Source organism: Salminus brasiliensis, chromosome 11 (assembly GCF_030463535.1).
Source record: "Salminus brasiliensis chromosome 11, fSalBra1.hap2, whole genome shotgun sequence".
Classification (NCBI taxonomy): domain Eukaryota; kingdom Metazoa; phylum Chordata; class Actinopteri; order Characiformes; family Bryconidae; genus Salminus; species Salminus brasiliensis.
Window position 1 is genome coordinate 4,515,276 of NC_132888.1, and position 24,737 is coordinate 4,540,012.

The 24,737-nt window shown below is 39.1% G+C and overlaps 1 protein-coding gene across 1 annotated transcript in view; it reads left to right on the forward strand.

The window, feature by feature from the left end:
- st14 (ST14 transmembrane serine protease matriptase) overlaps nt 1–24,737 on the forward strand; it is a 71,837-nt gene that overhangs the window by 14,443 nt on the left and 32,657 nt on the right. Inside the window, exons 2-6 of the mRNA XM_072690952.1 lie at nt 3,308–3,458; nt 6,053–6,225; nt 20,494–20,564; nt 21,288–21,457; nt 24,249–24,284. Coding sequence (XP_072547053.1) covers nt 3,308–3,458; nt 6,053–6,225; nt 20,494–20,564; nt 21,288–21,457; nt 24,249–24,284 — 601 coding nt within the window. The remainder of the gene's footprint in view (nt 1–3,307; nt 3,459–6,052; nt 6,226–20,493; nt 20,565–21,287; nt 21,458–24,248; nt 24,285–24,737) is intronic.

Genomic DNA, 24,737 nt, shown 5'->3' on the forward strand with positions numbered 1-24,737 from the left:
TTGTACAGATGTGGTACAGTAGTACAGCTGCTGTAGTCACTCGTATCAACTTCAGTTTGGACTATAAATACAGTCCTATTGGAGATACTGTGCTCTTGCATGTATTAAGATTCGCTGAAGTCGGACCCCCCTCCCTCCCAAGCTGAAGTTGGACCCCTCCCACCCCACCCCACCCCACCCCACCCCACCCCACCCCACCCCACCCCACCCCCTCAAGCTGCTCATCCATGGTCTCTTCTGAAACCAAGGGTATTAAAAAGAGCTGATCCTGCTTTTGTTGGAGTAACTGTCTCTACTGTCCAGAGAAGAAGGAGGCTTTCTGCTAGCTTTTGAAGGAGCATTGCTGTGAGGATTTGATTGCATTCAGCGACAAGAGCGTTAGTGAGGTCAGGATGTTGGATAATAAGGTAAAGGTAAAGGTGCATGTATTTGTCACTGTACAATGTACACCGTACAGCGAAATGTGTCCTCCGCATTTAACCCATCTGTGGTAGGGAACACACACACACACACACACACACTAGTGAACTAGGGGCAGTGAGTACACACACACCCAGAGCGGTGGGCAGCCAACTCCAGCACCCGGGGAGCAGAGAGGGTAAAGGCCCAACAGTGGCAGCTTGCCAAGCCCGGAAATCGAACCCATAACCCTGTTATCGATAACCCGGCGCTCTAACCGCTGAGCCACCACTGCCCCAATGATGATGACCATCCCACCTGGATGGAGCACCACCATCATTCCAGAGAACACAGTTCTTCCACTGCTCCACAGCTCAATAATGCTGGGGGGCTTTACACCCCTCTACTAGCCCACGCCTGGCATTAGGCAGCATGGTGCCAATAGGGCCATGTTGAGTCCTATTCTATTGGCTGTACCTCTCTACAGGGACTAGTCAAGCTGTGTGTGTGTGTGTGTGCGCAATGGGCGCAACTTAAAATATCTGAATAACGCATTGATTAGGAGGGGTGTCCACAAACATTTGGACATGTAGTTAGTGCAGTATTTGGGAGGAGAAAGCACTTACATTTTGATGCTTTTGGAGCTTTAATGGGGTCTGTGTAATTCACATCAGCGCCTGGTCTGATTGATTGAGAGAGAGAGAGAGAGAGAGAGAGAGAGAGAGAGAGAGAAAGAGAGAGAGGAAGAGGAGGAATGGGTGAATTAAAGAGATGAGCGTGAGCCGGGTGAGGGTTTGACGGATGGCTCGGGGAGGGTGGGGTGTGTGTGTGTGTGTGTGTGTGTGTGTGTGTGTGTGTTCTACAGGAGGTTACGGAGTGTGCGTGCATAATGGTTTTATTAGGCCGTGATCGCGGTGACTGATAGCAGTGCCCTAAAGCAGTGAGTGACCCTGTTCCCCAGCGACTCTCTTAATTCACCGCCATGATTACTATTAAAAAAGCCCAATTAGGCCGCGGCGGTGGCGGCGGTACCGATGCCTTTAATTGCGATGAGTTATCATCATCTGCTCTGCTGTAATTGAGGCCCAATCTGAGGGGCGCAGTGCATCTGACAAATTGATTTAATACCAAAGTGATTCTGCCTCCCTAATGACACTCCTCCCGGCCTATATATACACACACACACACACACACACACACACACACACACACACACACACAGATCGCAAAATAATCACACCAGTTTCTCACTACTGTGTGTATGGGGGGCGGGGGGATGGAATGGAGAAATTGTAAAGTGTGTGTGTGTGTGTGTGTGTGTGTGTGTGTGTGTGTGTGTGTGTGCGCTCTCGTAAGAAGTGCTTGGTGTAATCTTGGCTGGTCCCAGTTTGCTTCCACTGTGCGGTTTTAGCTCTGCAGTAAGGAGGGTGTGATTTATGGACAATTACAGCTCTTTTAGTGAAGTCAGCTAGGTGTGTGTGTGTGTGTGTGTGTGCGTGTGTGTGTGTTTCTGAGTGTCTGGAAGATCCGAGACAATTTTGTTTTTTTTTGTCACCTTTTTAAAGGTCTCAAAAATCATTTATTGAGAATTTAACTATGGACAAAAATATTGGGACACCTCTTAATTATCCAGTTCAGGGGTTTCATTCAGTCCCATTGCCACAGGGGTATGCAATCATACTGCCATGCAGTATAAATCAATAGTATATTAATTATTGGTCAAATCTTTCGTTGTGATGTTGACTGAATCTCTCATTTCATTTTTTTAAATAAACAACAATTTGTTGATGTCATGCCGGATCAGGCGTGGCAGTGAGAACACAGGGAAACACTTGCAGGGTTGGATGATGCAAGACTTTAATGATCAACACAAGGAATCAAAGAAACACGAACAGCCTAATCAGAGGTACAGCAATGACAACAAAAAGGGTCATAACATGAAAATAACAAACAAAACCTGACCACACAGGCTGGGCAGTGTGAGACACCTGGGACTGGGAGGGCTCTGAACGGTATAACAGGGAATACATGGACTGGGCAAATATGAACTAAGGGCTGGTGACAATAACAGACAAAACTCGTGAACGGAAACTACAAAGCAGAGCTTCAGATCAACAGAGAACGCTAGAAACAGTGACTGGGTGAACAAGGAAACGTGAACAACAGTAATCAGACCAAACATCAAGATCAAGATCAAGATCAGTGTACTTCCCCTTGAGCAGACCGCTAAGTTGAACGCTGTGGTACAGAGTCCCAGTCCCAGGTGTTCGTCGTCACTTTAACGAGGGAAGCCAGAATCCCTGGTTCCTTATATGGGCATGGGGGCGGAGTCTGTGGATCGCCCCGGGGGAGAGCCAGACAATGCGGGCCTGACAGTTGACGTGCCGTGTGGAGTCTAGTTCAAGGTTGACACATGGAGTTAAGGAACAGAATGGTGGTAAACGTCCACTCTGCTACTGGTTTAACTGGTAACATGGTAACAGAGTCGAATCCTTCCACGCTTGAAATCCACCCGCAGTTCTAAAAAATGGGCCAAATACAAGAAACGGGCACTTTTTGTCCAGGGAGGCTCAGTTTACCCACGTCTCTGCTTCTGTGGTTTATAGCAGGAGTCCTGAGACTACTCGCTCTGGAAAGATGGATTGCTAAATGCGCTCTGAGGCCTGGGACTGACTCAGTTATTTAGGGATGTGTGTTGCAATAACACAAACAGGTTTTGGCAGATTTCATGATAAGATTTATTGGCCTGTTACGTTTCCACCACTGAGGAAGTTCTTTCACGCTCTGTCTTGACGTAGATTTTATTTATTTATTTATTTATTTGTTGCCATTGATTTTGTTGTTGGACAGCTGTGCCAGATGTTAACCATGTTTTTGTGTTGTTGTTGTTGTTGTACCTCTCCCTCAGGGCAAGAATGGACGCCATGAGACCGTTACCTTCCTGGGCAATGACCAGAAGAATGCGTCCAAGGGGAAGAAGACTGGGCTGGTGGTGGGAGTCGTGCTAGCGTTGCTGGTCCTGGCGGCTGTGGCTGGAGTTCTGATATGGCTGTTTGTTGGTACGGATCTTTCCACATTCAATATCCAGACTGAGTCTTGGATCGTCAGCATTTCCTGCCACTAAGGGAAATTTGGATATATATATATATATATATATATATATATATATATATATATATATATATTGCTATGTCATATATCTCTGCCATGTCTATATTTCATATATATATATATATATATATGTAGGGGCAGTGGTGGCTCAGCGGTTAGAGCGCCGGGTTATCGATAACAGGTGTGGGTTCGATTCCTGGGCTCAGCAAGCTGCCACTGTTGGGCCCTTGAGCAAGGCCCTTTACCCTCTCTGCTCCCCGGGCGCTGGAGTTGGCTGCCCACCGCTCTGGGTGTGTGTGTTCACTACCACAGATGGGTTAAATGCGGAGGACACATTTCACTATGCAGTGAACACTGTACAGTGACAAATACATGCACCTTTTTTTTTATATATATATATATATATATATATATATATATATATATATATTATAATAATAATATTATTATATTATGATTATGAATATGTTGCATCAGTTTAGGTGGTTCGGTGACTTTTATTATTATTAACTATTATAATAATAAATAGTTCTGATCAGAGGAGGACGGGTTGGGTCCCCCTTGTGAGTCTTGGTTCCTCCCAAGGTTTCTTCCTTCAGCTCTGAGGGAGGTTCTCCTTGCCATTGTCACCATTGGCTGCTCACTGGGGATCTTTTCATTTTTCATATCTTTTTATTTTGTATTTTTCTATGTCTAATTATACTAAATTATACTAATTTCTGATGGTGTAAAGCTGCTTTGTGATGACAACAGTTGTAAAAAGCTATACAATTAAATTTGACTATATGAGGTAGGCCTCCTGTCGCTGCTATCCTATTCCTTGCTCTGAACATCTGTCTAGGGTTTAGGGTGCTCACTTTACGTTCAGTGTTCCACTTAAAGGTAAAGGTGCATGTATTTGTCAGTGTACACTGTACAGCGAAATGTGTCCTCCGCATTTAACCCATCTGTGGTAGTGAACACACACACTCACACACACACACACACACTAGTGCACTAGAGGCAGTGAGTACACACACACCCAGAGCGGGGGGCAGCCAACTCCAGCACCCGGGGAGCAGAGAGGGTAAAGGGCCTTGCTCAAGGGCCCAACAGTGGCAGCTTGCCGAGCCCAGGTATCGAACCCACAACCTTCTTTGCCACATCCATAAAATGTTCGGCAACAGGTCGCAGCACGATGCCTCTCCTCTGTTTTCATGACCGTTAAAGCATGCGAATGAAGTCGCCACTGTTCATCTATATGATGAGCTGTAACTCCGAGATAGCTGTCGTTACCCAGTAATGTCCAATAATCACCGTAAGAGCAATAATAGTGGCTGTGTTCCAAATCCTGAGCTAGTTCAGTTTTCCTCTCCGTTTCATGTAGCTCATGAATCCTGTTGACGATAGTTGACTCGTGGTATTTCGGGCGGGATGTACTCCGGTGAGAGCTAACGGACCTTTCTCCATTCCTCTACTTTTAATGATAGATGCCACGTAGGGTCGAGTCCCAACATGAACTACGGATGACTTGCAGGGCCAAATAGAATTTGCATTAACGACACTCTTTCTTGTTAAATTGAGATGTACACTTTAATGTGTAATTATGGCTTTAACTTTGATAGCCCTACTTAAAAAAAAACAAAAGTTGAAAGCTGAAGTTATGAGGAGGGTTGCAGCCTGGTGGCCAATCACAACAGAGAGTGTTTTCAATGCTAACTGTAAATAGTGCTAACAGTGCTAACGCTCAACCGCCACAACAATATCAGCCACAACATTAGTACCACCAGCCTAATATCGAGTAGGTATCTAAAACACCAAGACGCAAACAGCAGATCCTTTAAGTCCTGTAAGTTGTGAGGTGGAACATCCACAGATTGCATCAAGAAGCTCTAGGTTCCCTTAACCCGATATCACCAATTCACTGGTTGTCCTTTCATGGGTCACTTTTGGTAGGTACTGACCACTGCATACCGGGAACATCTCACAAGACCTGGCTGGTGTTTTGGAGATGTTCTATCCTCAGCATGGGTTCGGATGGTTTCAGACCATGGTCTGAGCTGGCCTTTGATGGTCAACTTGGGCCTTCCAGGCAAAAATATACCCTGTGCTGGTAAGCTAGCTGGCTAGCCAGCCCTTGACCAGCATAGTGTGTGATGTAGTTTGTTGTTTTTTGCCATGCTGGTGGACAAGCCTGAAGATGCAGGTCATGCTGGTCATGATGGTCACCTGGCATGGTAAAGCTTGGTCATGCTTGTTGTTCCGCTTGGTCAGGTTGATCACATCGACCAGCTAAACCTTCAAACTCTGTGCTAGTCGAAAGCTAAGCTGGTCATTAGGGTTATCTCTTCAAGTGGTCATTTAGACCTTCAGGAGTCGGCTGTGTTATAGGACAGCTATTTGTGGTGCACCGTCATTCTGCTGAATTCGGGTACCAAGGAATGGTCAGGAATGTTAATAATGATCTTGGACTAAGTGGATATTAATTATTAATGTGTCATTCGTAATGAATTAATATATTAACTGTATTTAACAGGTGCCTGTGTCTTCTCTCTCCTTGCAGTCAAACCCAAAACCCTTCAGCAGGAGAAGGCCCCCACACTGGGGGCCCAGAGGATCACTTTGACACGGGTGTTCAGCGGACAGATGAGGCTGATAGACGTTCCATACAGCGCCGCCTACGAGGACCCTAAAAGCCCTGAATTCACAGATACAGCCGAGACCCTGCAGGACATCGTGAGTTTCTGTAGTCTTACTTGAAATCTGAGCGTGTTTCTTGAACAATAATGGCATGTTATATTGCAAAAAGGGGCGTGCTCGCAGTGCATTGTCACGTCATGTTAACACTGGTGGAAATGTGAGTGGAAAAAGGGAAGTACATGCTAGGGCTGGGAGATATATGAAAAGAACATCAAATCGCGATATTTAATATATATTTAATATAGATATTTAATTTAATGATATTTTCATGACACACCGTGATCGCAGACAAAATGCATCAGCTGGCTCATAAGAGCTCTAAGAGTCCTACCAGTGGTTAGAGGGGAAAAAGGCAGGAACCACTGTGATTCTGAGGAGCTTAAGAGGTTAAATATAGGTAAGCTATGAAATATACAGATGTTTACATTACTATTTACTTTTTTATCTGTTGTTTTTTTTTTAATCTTTATTACATGTTTTTGTTTTTATTATTCATTTAGTTTTTTTTTTTTTTTTTGAATAAACCCTAAAATAATAATTTAAATATTGTGACATATATCATGTGCTGTATGGCATACTGAGAGAGAGCGAGAGATGTGTAACAGATAACAAAACTCACAGTTCGGAGGGTACCCCGGTTTTTGAGCCATGGAGCATGTTTCAGATCAGTACTAATTAATTAATAAAAAAATAATACATGCTGTCCGCAAACACACTGGAGTGATGTCATCTTCAAATGTGTGCCCATGCTCCATGTATCGCTGTTGTCATACACTATATGTCCAAATTTTTGTGGACACCCCTTCTAATGAGTGTATTGAGCTACTTTTTTGGCACCCATTGCTGAGACAGATGTACACACACCAAAGCTCTAAATGCTGTGTGTGTGTGTGTGTGTGTGTGTGTGTGTGTGTGTGTGTGTGTGTGTGTGTGTGTGTGTGTCTTTTACTGAATCCAAATGGACAGCAAATGAGAGCTGATCCTAGATCAGTTCTTGTCTCCTGCAGTGCTTAATGAATGAGGCCTGATGTGTGTAATTTAGCCTCTGTACATCACCAATCAAGATGTGATTGAAGTTGATGTGATGAATTACAACCATTTTTAAACTGCCCCTCCAAATTTCCACAGGCTCAAAAGTAATTGGACAAACATGCATCATTACAAGTTAAAGGAATTTTGTCAATAGTAAGACACACCTCCTTCGCAGTCACCGCAGGCATCGCCAGCAGCCGAGTTTCCCTCCTTGAGATGCTTTGCCAGGCAGCTTTACTGCAGCCACCTTCAGCTCCTGCTTGGCTGGGGTCCTTTCTGCTTCAGTTCTGACTTGGGTTACTGTGTAATTGGTGAGATCTAAACTTCTGTGACTTCTCTGCTGTTGGCAGGACATATTTTCCAGCTTTAAGCAGTGTTGCCTGCTTCTGTCCATCACTTCAATCCCAGTGTCCGACTCCAAATCAATTTTTTAGCTCGCTTTTCTGGGGCTTTATTTCCCAGGAACCGTCTAAAGTTGCATTTTGCTGTCTGTCCAATAGGTGATGCTGGAGAATTGTGCTGTAGAGAAGATCCACAGACACTGAAGAGCAAATGTAGCCTTCATTTTTTATTTTTTTTTATTTTGGAGACATCATTCAGACTTGAACACAGGAATTTCATTGGCGTTTACAGGAAACTACATAGGCAACAATTGCGTGGCATCGTTTTTATAATCTTACAGTCCAAACAGACACACACTTGTGTACAGATGTGCTGCTCTGCTTATACCTCTGAAAGACTGAGAGTCTCTTGAATAGACTCCTTTATGCTGCCTGCTCTGTTTTCATGGCCATCTATGTCTGCTGAAAGCATCAGATCTTGAAGTGTGTGGAGTCTGCATTGTCTTTATTCACGGTTCGGATGCAAGGCCTTGCGGAGTGTGTGGCCTTTCCTTTATTTCAGGCGCTGAAAAAGCTTGTTAAAGGCAGTGTGGCAGGAAGTTAACTAGGGATGGGAGAAGGTTTTCTCATTGGCTTTTTAAAACCCAGTTCTCTGTTTAACCTTGAATTTTATTGAACTTAATGTGGACATGTGGACAGTGACCCAGTGGAGTAAGATTGCAGATCTGGGAGCAGTTAATATCTGGATCAGCTCATTTACAGTTCATTTGGACAAACTTACATTAAGGAATATTTTCAATAGTAAGACACACACCCTTTGCAATCAATGGCTGCCTGAAGTCTGGAGCGCCGTAGGCGTCGCCAGCAGCCGAGTTTCCCTCCTTGAGATGCTTTGCCAGGCAGCTTTACTGCAGCCACCTTCAGCTCCTGCTTGGCTGGGGTCCTTTCTGCTCTCTCCCGCCTCCTCACCTCCACATACGATAACAGAATTCATCACAATATGATATAATATTGGCCTATTGCCCACCTCTAGTAGGTGCATAGTCCCTCACTGTAGTGCATGCACAGAATTGACACAATTTGCATGGTTTTAAAATGTATAAGCTATTAACCCCGTATGCTCCCAGTTCTACCAGTGGTTGGTTTATAAAAAAAAAAAAAAAAAAAAAAAAAAAAAAATATATATATATATATATATATATATATATATATATATATATATATATATATATTATTCATTTAGTTTTTATTACTCATTAATGTATTTATTTGAATAAACCCTAAAATAATACTAAAAAAATATATTGTGACGTATATCATGTGTTGTATGGCACTACAGTTCTGACCTTGGAACCTGGTCCCATTTTACTACACTCCCTGTAGAGAAGAACTGCCAATAGAATAGGACCTTCTAGAGCCCATTATGCTAGGTATAAAGCCCCCCAGAATTGAGCTGTGGAGCAGTGGAAGAACTGTGTTCTCTGGAAGGATGGTGGTGCTCCATCCAATACTTTTTGGGATAAATTGGGATGGTGATCATCATCCAAAATCCTGACCTCACTAATGCTCTTGTTGCTTAAATTTTTTTTTTAAGACCCTTGATTTCAGAAGAAACTGTGAGCAAGCAGGCGTCCCAATACTTTTGTCAGTACAGTGTATGTATTCCAATCGGATCGGATCAGATTACATAATCAGCCCACCGTCCCCATATCGGTACATCCCTAGTTTTAATCAGCCGTGATTGGAAATAAGTGAGCATGATGGAAGGAGAGGGGTTTGAAGGCACATCTCTCGTGGGGGAGCTAGGAGGGTTAATGAAGTCAAAACCATGAAGATTGATGTGAGCTGGGCTGACACTCCACCATGACACAGATCAGTCATCCCGTTTCATGGCGCTTTCTCTTGATGGTGCACCCAGTTATGCTGTTTGAGATTTGATGGCTAAATGATTGTGCTTTCAGCGCGTGTTGCTTCCAGGGAGCTATTGTAGCGTTTCAATTTGCTCGCTTTAATATGGACGTCTCGCGGACCCTTTCATCTTAAAAAGAAGCGGCTTCAAACAGCGAAAGGAGCTTCAATGCGCCGTGCTCTGATAGGCTTTGACATCTGTTTTTTTTTTTTTTTTGGGGGGGGGTGGTGGAATTACAAGCTGGATCAGGTTTAAACTGTCAGCGGTGATCTGGCAGCTTATGTAAAATTTAACAACGGCTAAGGCCTTAAAATCCATCAGCACCGGCTCTAGTCGGAGCTTACTCACGGGATTAGGTGTTCACACGTGTTCCCTTCAACTGAGACAGATCCTGAGTCAGGTCTAATGTGGCTGATTGGCTTTAAAAGTTCTGGAAAGAGCGGGAGGCCAATTGCTGCTCCGTGATCGTCAGTTTGAAGCAAAAGTTTGGGCACCTCTGGTCAAAGAATATAAGAAGGTTTACCAAAGGGGGGGGGGGGTGGGGGGGGGGCTCAGAGTGGCTCAGAGTGGCTCAGCAGACCAAGACACTACGACACTTCGCCATCAGCAGCCGGAGCCTGAGAGGGCACAATTGGTTATGCTCTGTCTGGGTGCATGGAGCTTCCCCCCCCCTCTCATCTCTCCCATTGTGATGCCAGCTGGCGCAGGCGCCTGTTGGCTGATGTGTCGGAGCTGGGGAGCTGGGTGCTTTCCTCATAGCATGTTTGCCGTCCTGATGCTGCATTGGCAGCAGTTTGAAAAGAGGCGATGGCTGACTTGTGCTCATCCTCACTCTCCTAGTGTCAGAGCATTATGGGACCTAGTGGGTAAAAAACAAATAATTATAATAATAAAAAAAGCCAGATTTCTTAAAGTCACAAAGTTAAAAATGACATTTATTTAATATTTTAACCAGTATTACATATTTATTTCCTTCTTTTACAGTTTTTAAAAAGGCCCTAAAGCAAATGTTTAATCTCCCTGCATGGTCAGTACTTAACACCCCCTTTGGCGAGTATTGCAGCTTGTTAATGCTCTTCTCAGCACCCAAGAGTCTTTCAGTGCTTGTTGGGGGGGGGGGGTGTTACAGTGCATCATTACATCACAATATCATGGGATTGCAATACGTCTTTGCATCACAATATCAGCATAATGCCATAATGCATTGTTACATCACTATCATTAGGTCACAATGTATAGTGACTTCACAATATGCATAATGACCTATGCATAGTAATGACAAACATAATGACATATGCATGATGACCTATCGATATACCAAATTTTGCACAGTTACTATCATTACTATCAACATCACTATCATGTCATAATACAAAATTACATCACAATTTTATGAGGTCACATTACATCACAATAGCATGATGTCACATCATTACATCACAATATCATGCGGTTACAATATCATGATGTCACAATACATTGTTACAACACAATATTATGAGGTCACAATATCATTACATCACAATATCCTGAGCTCACAATACATCATTACGTCACAATATCATGAGGTCACAATACATCATTACATGACAATATCATGATGTCACAATACATTGTTACATCACAATAGCATGATTTCACAATACATTGTTACATCACAATATTATGAGGTCACAATACATTGTTACATCACAATATTATGAGGTCACAATACATTGTTACATCACAATAGCATGATTTCACAATACATTGTAACATCACAATATTGTTACATCACAATATCATTACTAGGTCACAATATCATGATGTCACAATACATTGTTGCATCACAATATCATGATGTCGCAATACATTGTTGCATCACAATAGCATGATTTCAAAATACATTGTTACATCACAATAGCATGATGTCACAATATCATGAGGTCACAATACATCATTACATCACAATAACATGATGTCGCAATACAGCATTTCATCACAATATCACTAGGTCACAATATCATGAGGTCACAATATCATGATGTCACAATACATTGTTACATCACAATATCATAAGTTCACAATACATTGTTACATCACAATAGCATGATGTCACAATACATTGTTACATCACAATATCATTACATCACAATATCATTACATCACAATATCCTGAGGTCACAATACATCATTACATCACAATATCATGACGTCACAATACATCATTACATGACAATATAATTACATCACAATAGCATGATGTCACAATACATTGTTACATCACAATAGCTTGATGTCAAAATACATTGTTACATCACAATAGCTTGATGTCAAAATACATTGTTACATCACAATGGCTTGATGTCAAAATATATTGTTACATCACAATAGCATGATGTCACAATTCAACATTTCATCACAATATCATGAGGTCACAATACATCATTAAATCACAATATAATGAGGTGACAATACATAATTACATCACAATATCATGAGGTCACATTACATCACAATAGCATGATGTCACAATACATCATTGCATCACAATACCACTAGGTCACAATATCATGATGTCACAATACATTGCTGCATCACAATATCATGAGGTCACAATACATCATTACATCACAATATTGTTACATCACATTATAATGAGGTCACAATACATCATTAAATCACAATACAATGAGGTCAAAATACATCAAAATAGCATGATGTCACAATACATCATTACATCACAATATCACTAGGTCACAATATCTTGAGGTCACAATATCTTGAGGTCACAATATCGTGATGTCACAATACATTGTTACATCACAATATTGTGAGGTCACAATACATAATTTCATCACAAAAGCAAGATGTCACTATCATGTCACAATTCAACATTTCATCACAATATCATTACATCACAATAGCATGATGTCACAATACATTGTTACATCACATATTGTTACATCACAATATCATTACATCACAATGTACTGATGTCACAATACATCATTACGTCACTATATCATGAGGTCACAATACATTATTACATCACAATAACATGATGTCGCAATACAGTATTTCCTCACAATATCATGAGGTCACAATATCGTGATGTCACAATACATTGTTACATCACAATATTGTGAGGTCACAATACATTGTTACATCACAATAACATGATGTCACAATACATTGTTACATCACAATATCATGATGTCGTAATTCATTGTTGCATCACAATAGCATGATGTCAACATACATTGTTACATCACAATAGCATGATGTCACAATACAACATTTCATCATAACATCATTACATTACAATACCATAAGGTCACAATACATCATTATATCACAATATGATGATGTCACAATACATTGTTACATCACAATAGTATGATGTCAAAAAACATTGTTACATCACAATAGCATGATGTCACAATACAACATTTCATCATAACATCATTACATTACAATACCATAAGGTCACAATACATCATTATATCACAATATGATGATGTCACAATACATTGTTACATCACAATATTATGGGGTCACAATACATCATTACATCACAATATAATGAGGTCAAAATACATCAAAATAGCATTATGTCACAATACATAATTACATCACAATATCACTAGGTCACAATATCTTGAGGTCACAATATCGTGATGTCACAATACATTGTTACATCACAATATTGTGAGGTCACAATACATCATTACATCACAATAGCAAGATGTCACAATATGTCACAATTCAACATTTCATCACAATATCATTACATCACAATATCATGATGTCACAATACATTGCTGCATCACAATATCATGAGGTCACAATACATCATTACATCACAATATTGTTACATCACATTATAATGAGGTCACAATACATCATTAAATCACAATACAATGAGGTCAAAATACATCAAAATAGCATGATGTCACAATACATTGTTGCATCACAATAGCATGATGTCAAAATACATTGTTGCATCACAATAGCATGATGTCAAAATACATTGTTACATCACAATAGCATGATGTCAAAATTCATTGTTACATCACAATAGCATGATGTCAAAATACATTGTTACATCACAATAGCATGATGTCACAATATCATGAGGTCACAATTCAACATTTCATCATAATATCATTACATCACAATAGCATGATGTCGCAATACAGCATTTCATCACAATATCATGAGGTCACAATATCGTGATGTCACAATACATTGTTACATCACAATAGTATGATGTCAAAATACATTGTTACATCACAATAGCATGATGTCACAATAACATGATGTTACAATACAACATTTCATCATAACATCATTACATTACAATATCCTGAGGTCACAATACATTATTACATCACAATATCATGATGTCACAATGCATCGTTACATCACAATAGCATGATGTCGCAATACATTGTTACATCACAATATTATGAGGTCATATTACATCACAATAGCATGATGTCACAATACATCAATACATTACAATATCATGAGGTCTCAATATCATGTCACAATACATTGTTACATCACAATATTGTGAGGTCACAATGCATTGTTACATCACAATAATATGATGTTACAATATATTGTTACATCACAATATCATGATGTCGCAATACACTGTTACATCACAATAGCATGATGTCACAATACATCACTACATCACAGTATCAAGAGGTCATTACATCACAATAACATTATTTCGCAATACAGCATTTCATCACAATATCATTACATTACAAAATCATAAGGTCACAATACATTGTTACATCATAATATCATGAGGTCACAATACGTCATTACATGACAATATCATGATGTCACAATACATTGTTACATCACAATATTATGAGGTCACAATACATAATTACATCATATTATTATGATGTCACAATACATTGTTACATCACAATAACATGATGTCACAATACATTGTTACATCACAATAACATGATGTCACAATACATTGTTACATCACAATATCATGATGTCGCAATTCATTGTTGCATCACAATAGCATGATGTCAACATACATTGTTACATCACAATAGCATGATGTCACAATAACATGATGTCACAATACAACATTTCATCATAACATCATTACATTACAATATCATGAGGTCACAATACATCATTACATCACGATATTGTGAGGTCACAATACATTGTTACATCACAATAGCATGATGTCACAATACATCATTACATCACAATATTACTAGGTCACAATATCATGATGTCACAATACATTGTTACATCACAATAACATGATGTCGCAATACAGCATTTCATCACAATATCATGAGGTCACAATATCGTGATGTCACAATACATTGTTGCATCACAATATCATGAGGTCACAATACATTGTTGCATCACAATAGCATGATGTCAACATACATTGTTACATCACAATAGTATGATGTCAAAATACATTGTTACATCACAATAGCATGATGTCACAATAACATGATGTCACAATACAACATTTCATCATAACATCATTACATTACAATATCCTGAGGTCACAATACATTATTACATCACAATATCATGATGTCACAATACATAATTACATCATATTATTATGAGGTCACAATACATTGTTACATCACAATAGCATGATGTCACAATACATTGTTACATCACAATAGCATGATGTCACAATACATTGTTACATCACAATAGTGTTACATCACAATATCATTACATCACAATGTTGTTACATCACAATATCATTACATCACAGTATCTTAATGTCACAATACATCATTACATGACATCATGAGGTCACAATACATTGTTACATCACAATATCATGTCACAAAACATTGTTACATCACAATGTCATGATGTCACAATACATGTTACATCACAATATCATGATGTCACAATACATTGTTACATCACAATATTACGAGGTCACAATACATTGTTACATCACAATAACATGATATCACAATACATTGTTACATCACAATACCATGAGGTCACAATACATCATTATATCACAATATGATGATGTCACAATACATTGTTACGTCACAATATTATGGGGTCACAATACATTGTTACATCACAATATTGTGAGTTCACAATACATTGTTACATCACAATATCATGATGTCACAATACATTGTTGCATCACAATATTGATACATCACAATATCATGAGGTCACAATACATCATTGCATCACAATATCATGAGGTCACAATACATTGTTACATCACAATAGCATGATGTCACAATACATTGTTACATCACAATGTTGTTACATCACAATATCATTACATCACAATATCATTACATCACAATATCTTAATGTCACAATACATCATTACATGACAACATCATGAGGTCACAATACATTGTTACATCACAATATCATGATGTCACAAAACAATGTTACATCACAATGTCATGATGTCACAAAACAATGTTACATCACAATGTCATGATGTCACAATACATGTTACATCACAATATTACGAGGTCACATTCCATCACAAAATCATGATGTCACAATTTCATGAGGTCACAATACATTGTTACATCACCATAACATGATGTCACAATACATTGTTACATCACAATACCATGAGGTCACAATACATCATTATATCACAATATGATGATGTCACAATACATTGTTACGTCACAATATTATGGGGTCACAATACATCATTACATCACAACATCATGAGGTCACAATACATCATTATGTCACAATAGCATGATGTCACAATACATCATTACATCACAATATCGTAAGGTCACAATATCATGATGTGTCAATACATTGTTACATCACAATATCATGATGTCACAAAACATTGTTACATCACAATGTCATGATGTCACAATACATTGTTGCATCACGATATTGATACATCACAATATCATGAGGTCACAATACATCATTGCATCACAATATCATGAGGTCACAATACATCATTATGTCACAATAGCATGATGTCACAATACATCCTTACATCACAATATCATGAGGTCACAATACATTGTTACTTCACAATGTTACATCACAATATCATTACATCACACTATCCTAATGTCACAATACATCATTACATGACAATATCATGAGGTCACAAAACATTGTTGCATCACAATGTCATGATGTCACAATACATGTTACATCACAATATCATGATGTCACAATACATTGTTACATCACAATATTATGAGGTCACATTCCATCACAATAGCATGTCACAATATCATGAGGTCACAATATCATGATGTGTCAATACATTGTTACATCACAATATTGTGAGGTCACAATACATTGTTACATCACAATATCATGATGTCACAATACATTGTTGCATCACAATATTGATACATCACAATATCATGAGGTCACAATACATCATTGCATCACAATATCATGATGTCACAATACATTGTTACATCACAATAGCATGATGTCACAATACATTGTTACATCACAATAGCATGATGTCACAATACATTGTTACATCACAATAGTGTTACATCACAATATCATTACATCACAATGTTGTTACATCACAATATCATTACATCACTATCATTACATCACAATATCTTAATGTCACAATACATCATTACATGACATCATGAGGTCACAATACATTGTTACATCACAATATCATGTCACAAAACATTGTTACATCACAATGTCATGATGTCACAATACATGTTACATCACAATATCATGATGTCACAATACATTGTTACATCACAATATTACGAGGTCACATTCCATCACAAAATCATGATGTCACAATTTCATGAGGTCAGAATATCATGATGTCAATACATTGTTACATCACAATATTGTGAGGTCACAATACATTGTTACATCACAATAACATGATATCACAATACATTGTTACATCACAATACCATGAGGTCACAATACATCATTATATCACAATATGATGATGTCACAATACATTGTTACGTCACAATATTATGGGGTCACAATACATTGTTACGTCACAATATTATGGGGTCACAATACGTTGTTACATCACAATATCATGATGTCACAATACATTGTTGCATCACAATATTGATACATCACAATATCATGAGGTCACAATACATCATTGCATCACAATATCATGAGGTCACAATATTGTTACATCACAATATCATGAGGTCACAATACATCATTATGTCACAATAGCATGATGTCACAATATCATGATGTGTCAATACATTGTTACATCACAATATTGTGAGGTCACAATACATTGTTACATCACAATATCATGTCACAATACATTGTTGCATCACAATATTGATACATCACAATATCATGAGGTCACAATACATTGTTACATCACAATATCATGATGTCACAAAACATTGTTACATCACAATGTCATGATGTCACAATACATTGTTGCATCACAATATTGATACATCACAATATTATGGGGTCACAATACATCATTGCATCACAATATCATGAGGTCATAATACATCATTATGTCACAATAGCATGATGTCACAATACATCATTACATCACAATATCATGAGGTCACAATACATCATTATGTCACAATAGCATGATGTCACAATACATCATTACATCACAATATCATGAGGTCACAATACATTGTTACATCACAATGTTACATCACAATATCATTACATCACAATATCCTAATGTCACAATACATCATTACATGACAATATCATGAGGTCACAATACATTGTTACATCACAATATCATGATGTCACAAAACATTGTTGCATCACAATGTCATGATGTCACAATACATGTTACATCACAATATCATGATGTCACAATACATTGTTACATCACAATATTATGAGGTCACATTCCATCACAATAGCATGTCACAATATCATGAGGTCACAATATCATGATGTCACAATACATTGTTACATCACAATATTGTGAGGTCACAATACATTGTTACATCACAATAACATGATGTCACAATACATTGTTACATCACAATAACATGATGTCACAATACATTGTTACATTACAATATCATGAGGTCACAATACATCATTATGTCACAATAGCATGATGTCACAATACATCATTACATCACAATATCATGAGGTCACAATACATCATTATGTCACAATAGCATGATGTCACAATACATTGTTACATCACAATATCATGATGTCACAAAACATTGTTACATCACAATGTCATGATGTCACAATCCATGTTACATCACAATATCATGATGTCACAATACATTGTTACATCACAATATTATGAGGTCACATTCCATCACAATAGCATGATGTTGCAATGTCATGAGGTCACAATATCATGATGTCACAATACATTGTTACATCACAAAAACATGATGTCACAATACATTGTTACATCACAAAAACATGATGTCACAATACATTGTTACATTACAATAACATGATGTCACAATACATTTTTACATCACAATAACATGATGTCACAATACATCATTACATCACAGTACCATGAGGTCACAATACATTGTTATGTCACAATATTATGGGGTCACAATACATCATTACATCACAATTTCATGAGGTCACAATACATCATTATGTCACAATAGCATGATGTCACAATACATCATTACATCACATTATCATGAGGTCACAATATCATGATGTGTCAATACACTGTTACATCACAATATTGTGAGGTCACAATACATTGTTACATCACAATATCATGATGTCACAATACATTGTTGCATCACAATATTGATACATTACAATATCATGAGGTCACAATACATCATTGCATCACAATATCATGAGGTCACAATACATTGTTACATCACAATAATATGATGTCAGAATACATTGTTACATCACAATATTGTTACATCACAATATCCTGATGTCACAAAGCCACTGCCATGCTTTACTCTAGGCACTGTGTTTAGTTTTGGTCTATGGATCAGCGGTACGTCTTAAGGCGGTGGCTCCGTGATGTTCTGGTTTCTTCTTTGAGTAAACTGAGGCTTGAGCGTCACTGGACCTTGCAACAGGACAATGATCCCAAGCATATCTCAAAATCCACCCAGGCTTGGCTTCACAAGAAGTCCTGGAAGATTCTGGAGTGGTCGTCACAGTTTCATAGAAATTCTTTGGTGGGATTTGAGGAAGGCGGTTGCAGAAGAAGCAAACTCCAGAATATTAGTGAGCTGGAGGCCTTTGCCTATGAGGAATGGGCTACGGTTCCTCAGGAGCGCTGCCAGAAGCTGGTATCTGGCTACGCACCACGTTTGCAGCAGGCCAGAACAGCAGAAAGGTTCTCTACTAAGTACTAAAGACGCTCGTCATGAAGGAGGTGGTGTTGAATAATTGAGACTGCAGTTGTCATTAAAAGTGGCTTTTTGTTTGGAATTTGGAGAAAGAGCTTGTTCTATTAGATGTGTTGAGATATGTAAATTGTAAATTTTGCTAATGAACCTAATTTGCTGTGGAGGTGCTCTCACACTTATAATATAATTATTATATTAATACTATTATATTAGCAGATTTCAGTCCTGAAACACCTCTGCAAACACCACAACCAGCTTTATAATAAATGCAAGCAGTGGAAAGGTCGGCTCTGTATTTCTAATGAGACCAGCTGATACATTTAGATTTGAATCCAGCTAAAGGTTTATAGCGAGTCATGCTAATCGGTTTAAGCTGAAAACCGCCGTTTTAAATCCTCCCTCAGCTTCTATAATACCGCAGAGGGAAAAAAGGGCTAATGTCAGCGAAACCATTTTTATTTCATTGTCCTGCATGCGAGGTTGGATGATTTAATTTAGGCCTCAGTTTTCCCAGCATCCTGCACAGAAATAGAACATCTGAAATGAAGCTAATCTTAACGTTGGGCTTATGAATTTTAATCACACCGCTGGCGTATTTGAAAATGACTCATATGACTCGAGGAGCGATTCCGTCTCTGCCTTAATTACGTCTTTATGTCTTTTTGTTCTGTTTCAGCTGAAGCAGACTTTCTCCAAAGATCCCGTCCTCTCCAAATACTACAACATGTCTGTCGTCTCCGCCTTTAGGTAAAGCAGCTCTGCCAGTTTGTCCTACAGGCAAGAACAGATCCACCCCGAAGCTCAGAGGAACCAGCAGCTCCTGTTTTGGTTCAGGAAAACAGAGCTAAATCCTGATCAAGTCAATATTTGAGATGAGTGTTTGAATTTTTAATCATACAGAGCTCCGAAGCTCTGCAGATCTGATGTCATTTATTTGTAGGCCCCAATTTTTTTATTGCTATGAAAACCCCAAAAGGCCATAGTTATGAAACCTCTGCTTAATATTATGTAGGTCCTCCTCGTCCCACCTAAACAGCTCTGACTTGTCAAGGCATGGACTCCTCCACAAGACCTCAGAAGGTGTCATGTGGTGTCTTTGACCAAGACATCAAACGCCTCCTCCTTTAAGTCCTGCAAGTTGTGAGGTGGGGCCTCCATTAGCATCAATGAAAGCCTTGGACGGCCATCACCCTGTTGCTGGTTCACCAGTTATCCTTCCTTTGAGCATGTTTGGTAGGTACTGCCCCCTGAACACCCCACAAGACCTGCCTGATGTTTTGGAGATGTTCTGACCCAGTCTGGCTTCTCTAGAACATCACAGTTTGGTTCTTTTCAAAGTGTCTCAGATTCTTAACTCGCCCGTTTTTCCTGATTTTCATACTGGATTAAAGTAATTCCACACACATGGCTTCAGAAGGCCTAATTCTGATGCTGGTTTTAAGATGCCCACTGTATTTCTGTGACCTGCAGTGATGGACTTATCGCCTACCATTGGACACAGTTTGTGGTTCCTCCAAAAGAGCTGGAAATTCTACCAAAGCTGACGGAGGAGCGGGTGCTGGACGTTCTCCGCAGAGGCATCCGGCAGGAAGGAAAACGCAGTCTGCAGTCCTTCACCATCACAGACATCACCGCCTCACGTAACTCTCACACTCTCAATCAGCAGGGTCACACTTTAGTCTCTGAAGTCGTCATTTGGTGAAAAGTTTGTTCATTTTCTTTTTACCTGAAATAAAGTTGATTCACAGAAATGGGTTCGCAGGGAAGCTTGGAGGCTCCACGGCCAATTCTGCACATTAATAGTAAATAAATTAATCAAAATAATGATTTTTCTGTTTAAAGTTAAGAAAAACATTCAGACCAATTCAGTCAGTAACCTTCAGTCCAGGTCATTTGGGAGCTTTTCTGTTGGTCCATTCATCATGTAATTCTGACAGTATATAGAGAACTGCCACAACTGCCAGATTCACATTTTATATACTGTGTGTGTGTGTGTGTGTGTGTGTGTGTGTGTGTGTTAGGGGTATCAGTCTATTAAAAAGTTTAATTGCATTAATCACAAACATTGACTGATTAATCATGAGTTAAAATGCTAGCACATTGAATTTTTGGGAACAAGTTAGTGCCTAATAAACTGCCTAAAGTAGTCTGATTTTTTTTCTTATAATATCTTAGCTTTATATAATATTTTATTTTCTTATAATCTCTCTGTGTATTTCTGAGAACTTTAGGCTCGAACACAGAAGCTTTAATAGAGAAAATTCTTCATCAACTTTTTAAGAGATAAATGGATGACCAGTCATTGGGCTGTATTAATCTGAGAGGAGCACCTCTGTGTGTGTGTGTGTGAATGAGTTATGAGATTTAATCCACATTTCAGCATAAATAAAGTGTAATCTACCCTCTGAGCTTGTGTGTATGTATGTCACTGTGGCACAGAAACATCTTCAATTATCTCCAATTTGCCATTCTTCATGTAACGTGTATTGGCAGTTGTTCTTTACATTGTATCAGAATTTTCTAATGAATGGACCAGTAGAAACGCTCCTTTCTTTTACTTTTATTATTATTTTAATTTAAATTATTAAATTATTTTATTAATTTCTTTGAATTAACTTTTTTCCTATTGACTTTCACTGAACGTGCATTTCTCCTGTAAAACAGCTATGTTGGAGATACAGCAACAGTGTGAATCGTGTTCTACATGCAGGAGAATGTAGAGTTAGGGGTATTGCCCAAGGACTCCTACTGGTGTAGAGTGGTGAACTGGCCCAACCGGGGAACTGAACCCCAGTCTGCCACAAGGAGGGCAGTGTTGTTACCCATTACTGTGCACCAACTGTACATGCATGCATATACAGTATAATCTTCATCAAAAAATAGGTTCTCCTGTGAAGTTGCTATATATATATATTTTTTTAAAAAAATGTTTTTTTCATATTCTATATATTTATATATCGATTTTTTTTCATTATTATTATTTATTTATTTAATTATTTAATTTGTTTTTACACCAATCGCTCTAACCATCACCAAACCCAGATTTGTACATGTGTAGTACAGTATACTGTGGGTTGTAAGTGTGATGAAATGGATGATGGGGCTGTCGACTAAGCAGCTTTTCCCGCTACCCAACATCCACAAACATACATTGAGAAAAGGTCAGAATGCATTTTTATTATTGATGTGCAGTTCTTTGGCCCCGAGGCTGAGGTTCAGTTAACTGAAGCGAAAAAGTGATTCTGTGTAAATCAGCAGAAACGGATTTCTGCTACATGTATTCCAACTTCAGTAGCAACAAAGAGCCCTAACTGCACCACACCACTCTGCTGGCATGGGCAATAAGGCCTAAGTTGATCCAGTATTTACTGAGTATTTACTGTTATTATAGTGCTAACAACTTTAGGCACTTTTAGGTTCTCAGTGTATGTAAGGTTTGTCCATATTTAGTGCTGAGAAACATGCTCATCTGAATCAGAGCCGAAGCTACTGGGTATTAATCCCTGTAGGGGGAATTTGCCTCTGTCTAGAAAAGCCTGCTTTTTGGCTTCGTCTTCCCGAAAGTTCAAAGCCTTAGCATTTATTTCTAGCACATAAAGCTGTTAAAGGCCTAGGGGGGCGTAAGTGCTGAGACGTGGCCAATATCGTCACAGAATCTGGGGCAGTATGATGCAATTCAGCATCCATGACTTTGATGAGGCTTTGTTCAGGCTTTATTTTTGTAGTAAAATGTGTCGAATTCCAGTAATTCATTTCAAATTCCTTAGACGAAATATTATTATTATCATTTCACTGCACTGGACCCCTACACACACACACACTGTCCAGATGCTTCTTCTAAAATCAAGGGCTTTCTACTAGATTTTGAAGTGAGCATTGCTGTGAGGATTTGATTGCATTCAGCGATAAGAGCGTTAGTGAGGTCAGGATGTTGGATGATGATCACCACCCCACCTCACCTCATCATCCCCAACTCCCCCCCCTAACTCAGTATCCCAAAAGTACTGGATGGAGCACCACCAACCATCATTCCAGAGAACACAGTTCTTCCACTGCTCCACAGCTCCTCAATGCTGGGGGGCTTTACAATACCCCTCTAGCCCAGCCTGGCATTAGGCAGCATGGTGCCAATAGATTCATGTTTATCTGCTCCAGAGAGTCCTATTCTATTGGCAGTACTTCTCTACACGGACTAGACCTGATTTATGTGTGTGTGCATTTGCACATCTGTTCTTACAGAGCAATGGGTGCAACTGAAAGGAGATGAATGTATTCATTAGAAGGGGTGTCCACAAACATTTGGACATTCATATATCAATAGAAGAAATAGAGACTGGTGTGTGTGTGTGTGTGTGTGTGTGTGTGTGGGTGTATATAATAGTTATATCCTGCACTCACCTACCCCCCCCCCTCTCCCCCCTCTCTCTGCAGTTACGGACCCGCGGATGGCCATAAACCCCAGAACCCGTGAGTAAAGCGTGTCCCATTTCAGTCTCCGCTGCTCTGTAATTTTCCACCTGGCTCGGCAGCCTCTCTGCTGCCACTCGCTGAAAAATGCCTCCACCCGTCTCCGTCCATCTCTGACTGCACAAACGCTTTAAACCCAACACACAGATCTGCCTTTACAGCTTCTTTTACTCGCTCTCTCTTTCACCTGGCCCAGAGACGTACAGTCTGTGTTAGAGGCTCAGTAGATGTTCACTAGTACCTCCACCGCAGCAGGTATCTAGATGGACAGACTTTATTGTAGATCTCTTGGAGCACTCTTTGAGTGGCGAGAAAACACTACATGCTTATTACATACACATAATAAAACCCCTAATTAGAGCGGTCATGATTACTTGATTAAATGATTAATTGATGGATTATTGGATCAAATACAACAGTAATGTGAACGCAAGTTGTCATTGGATAGCCTTA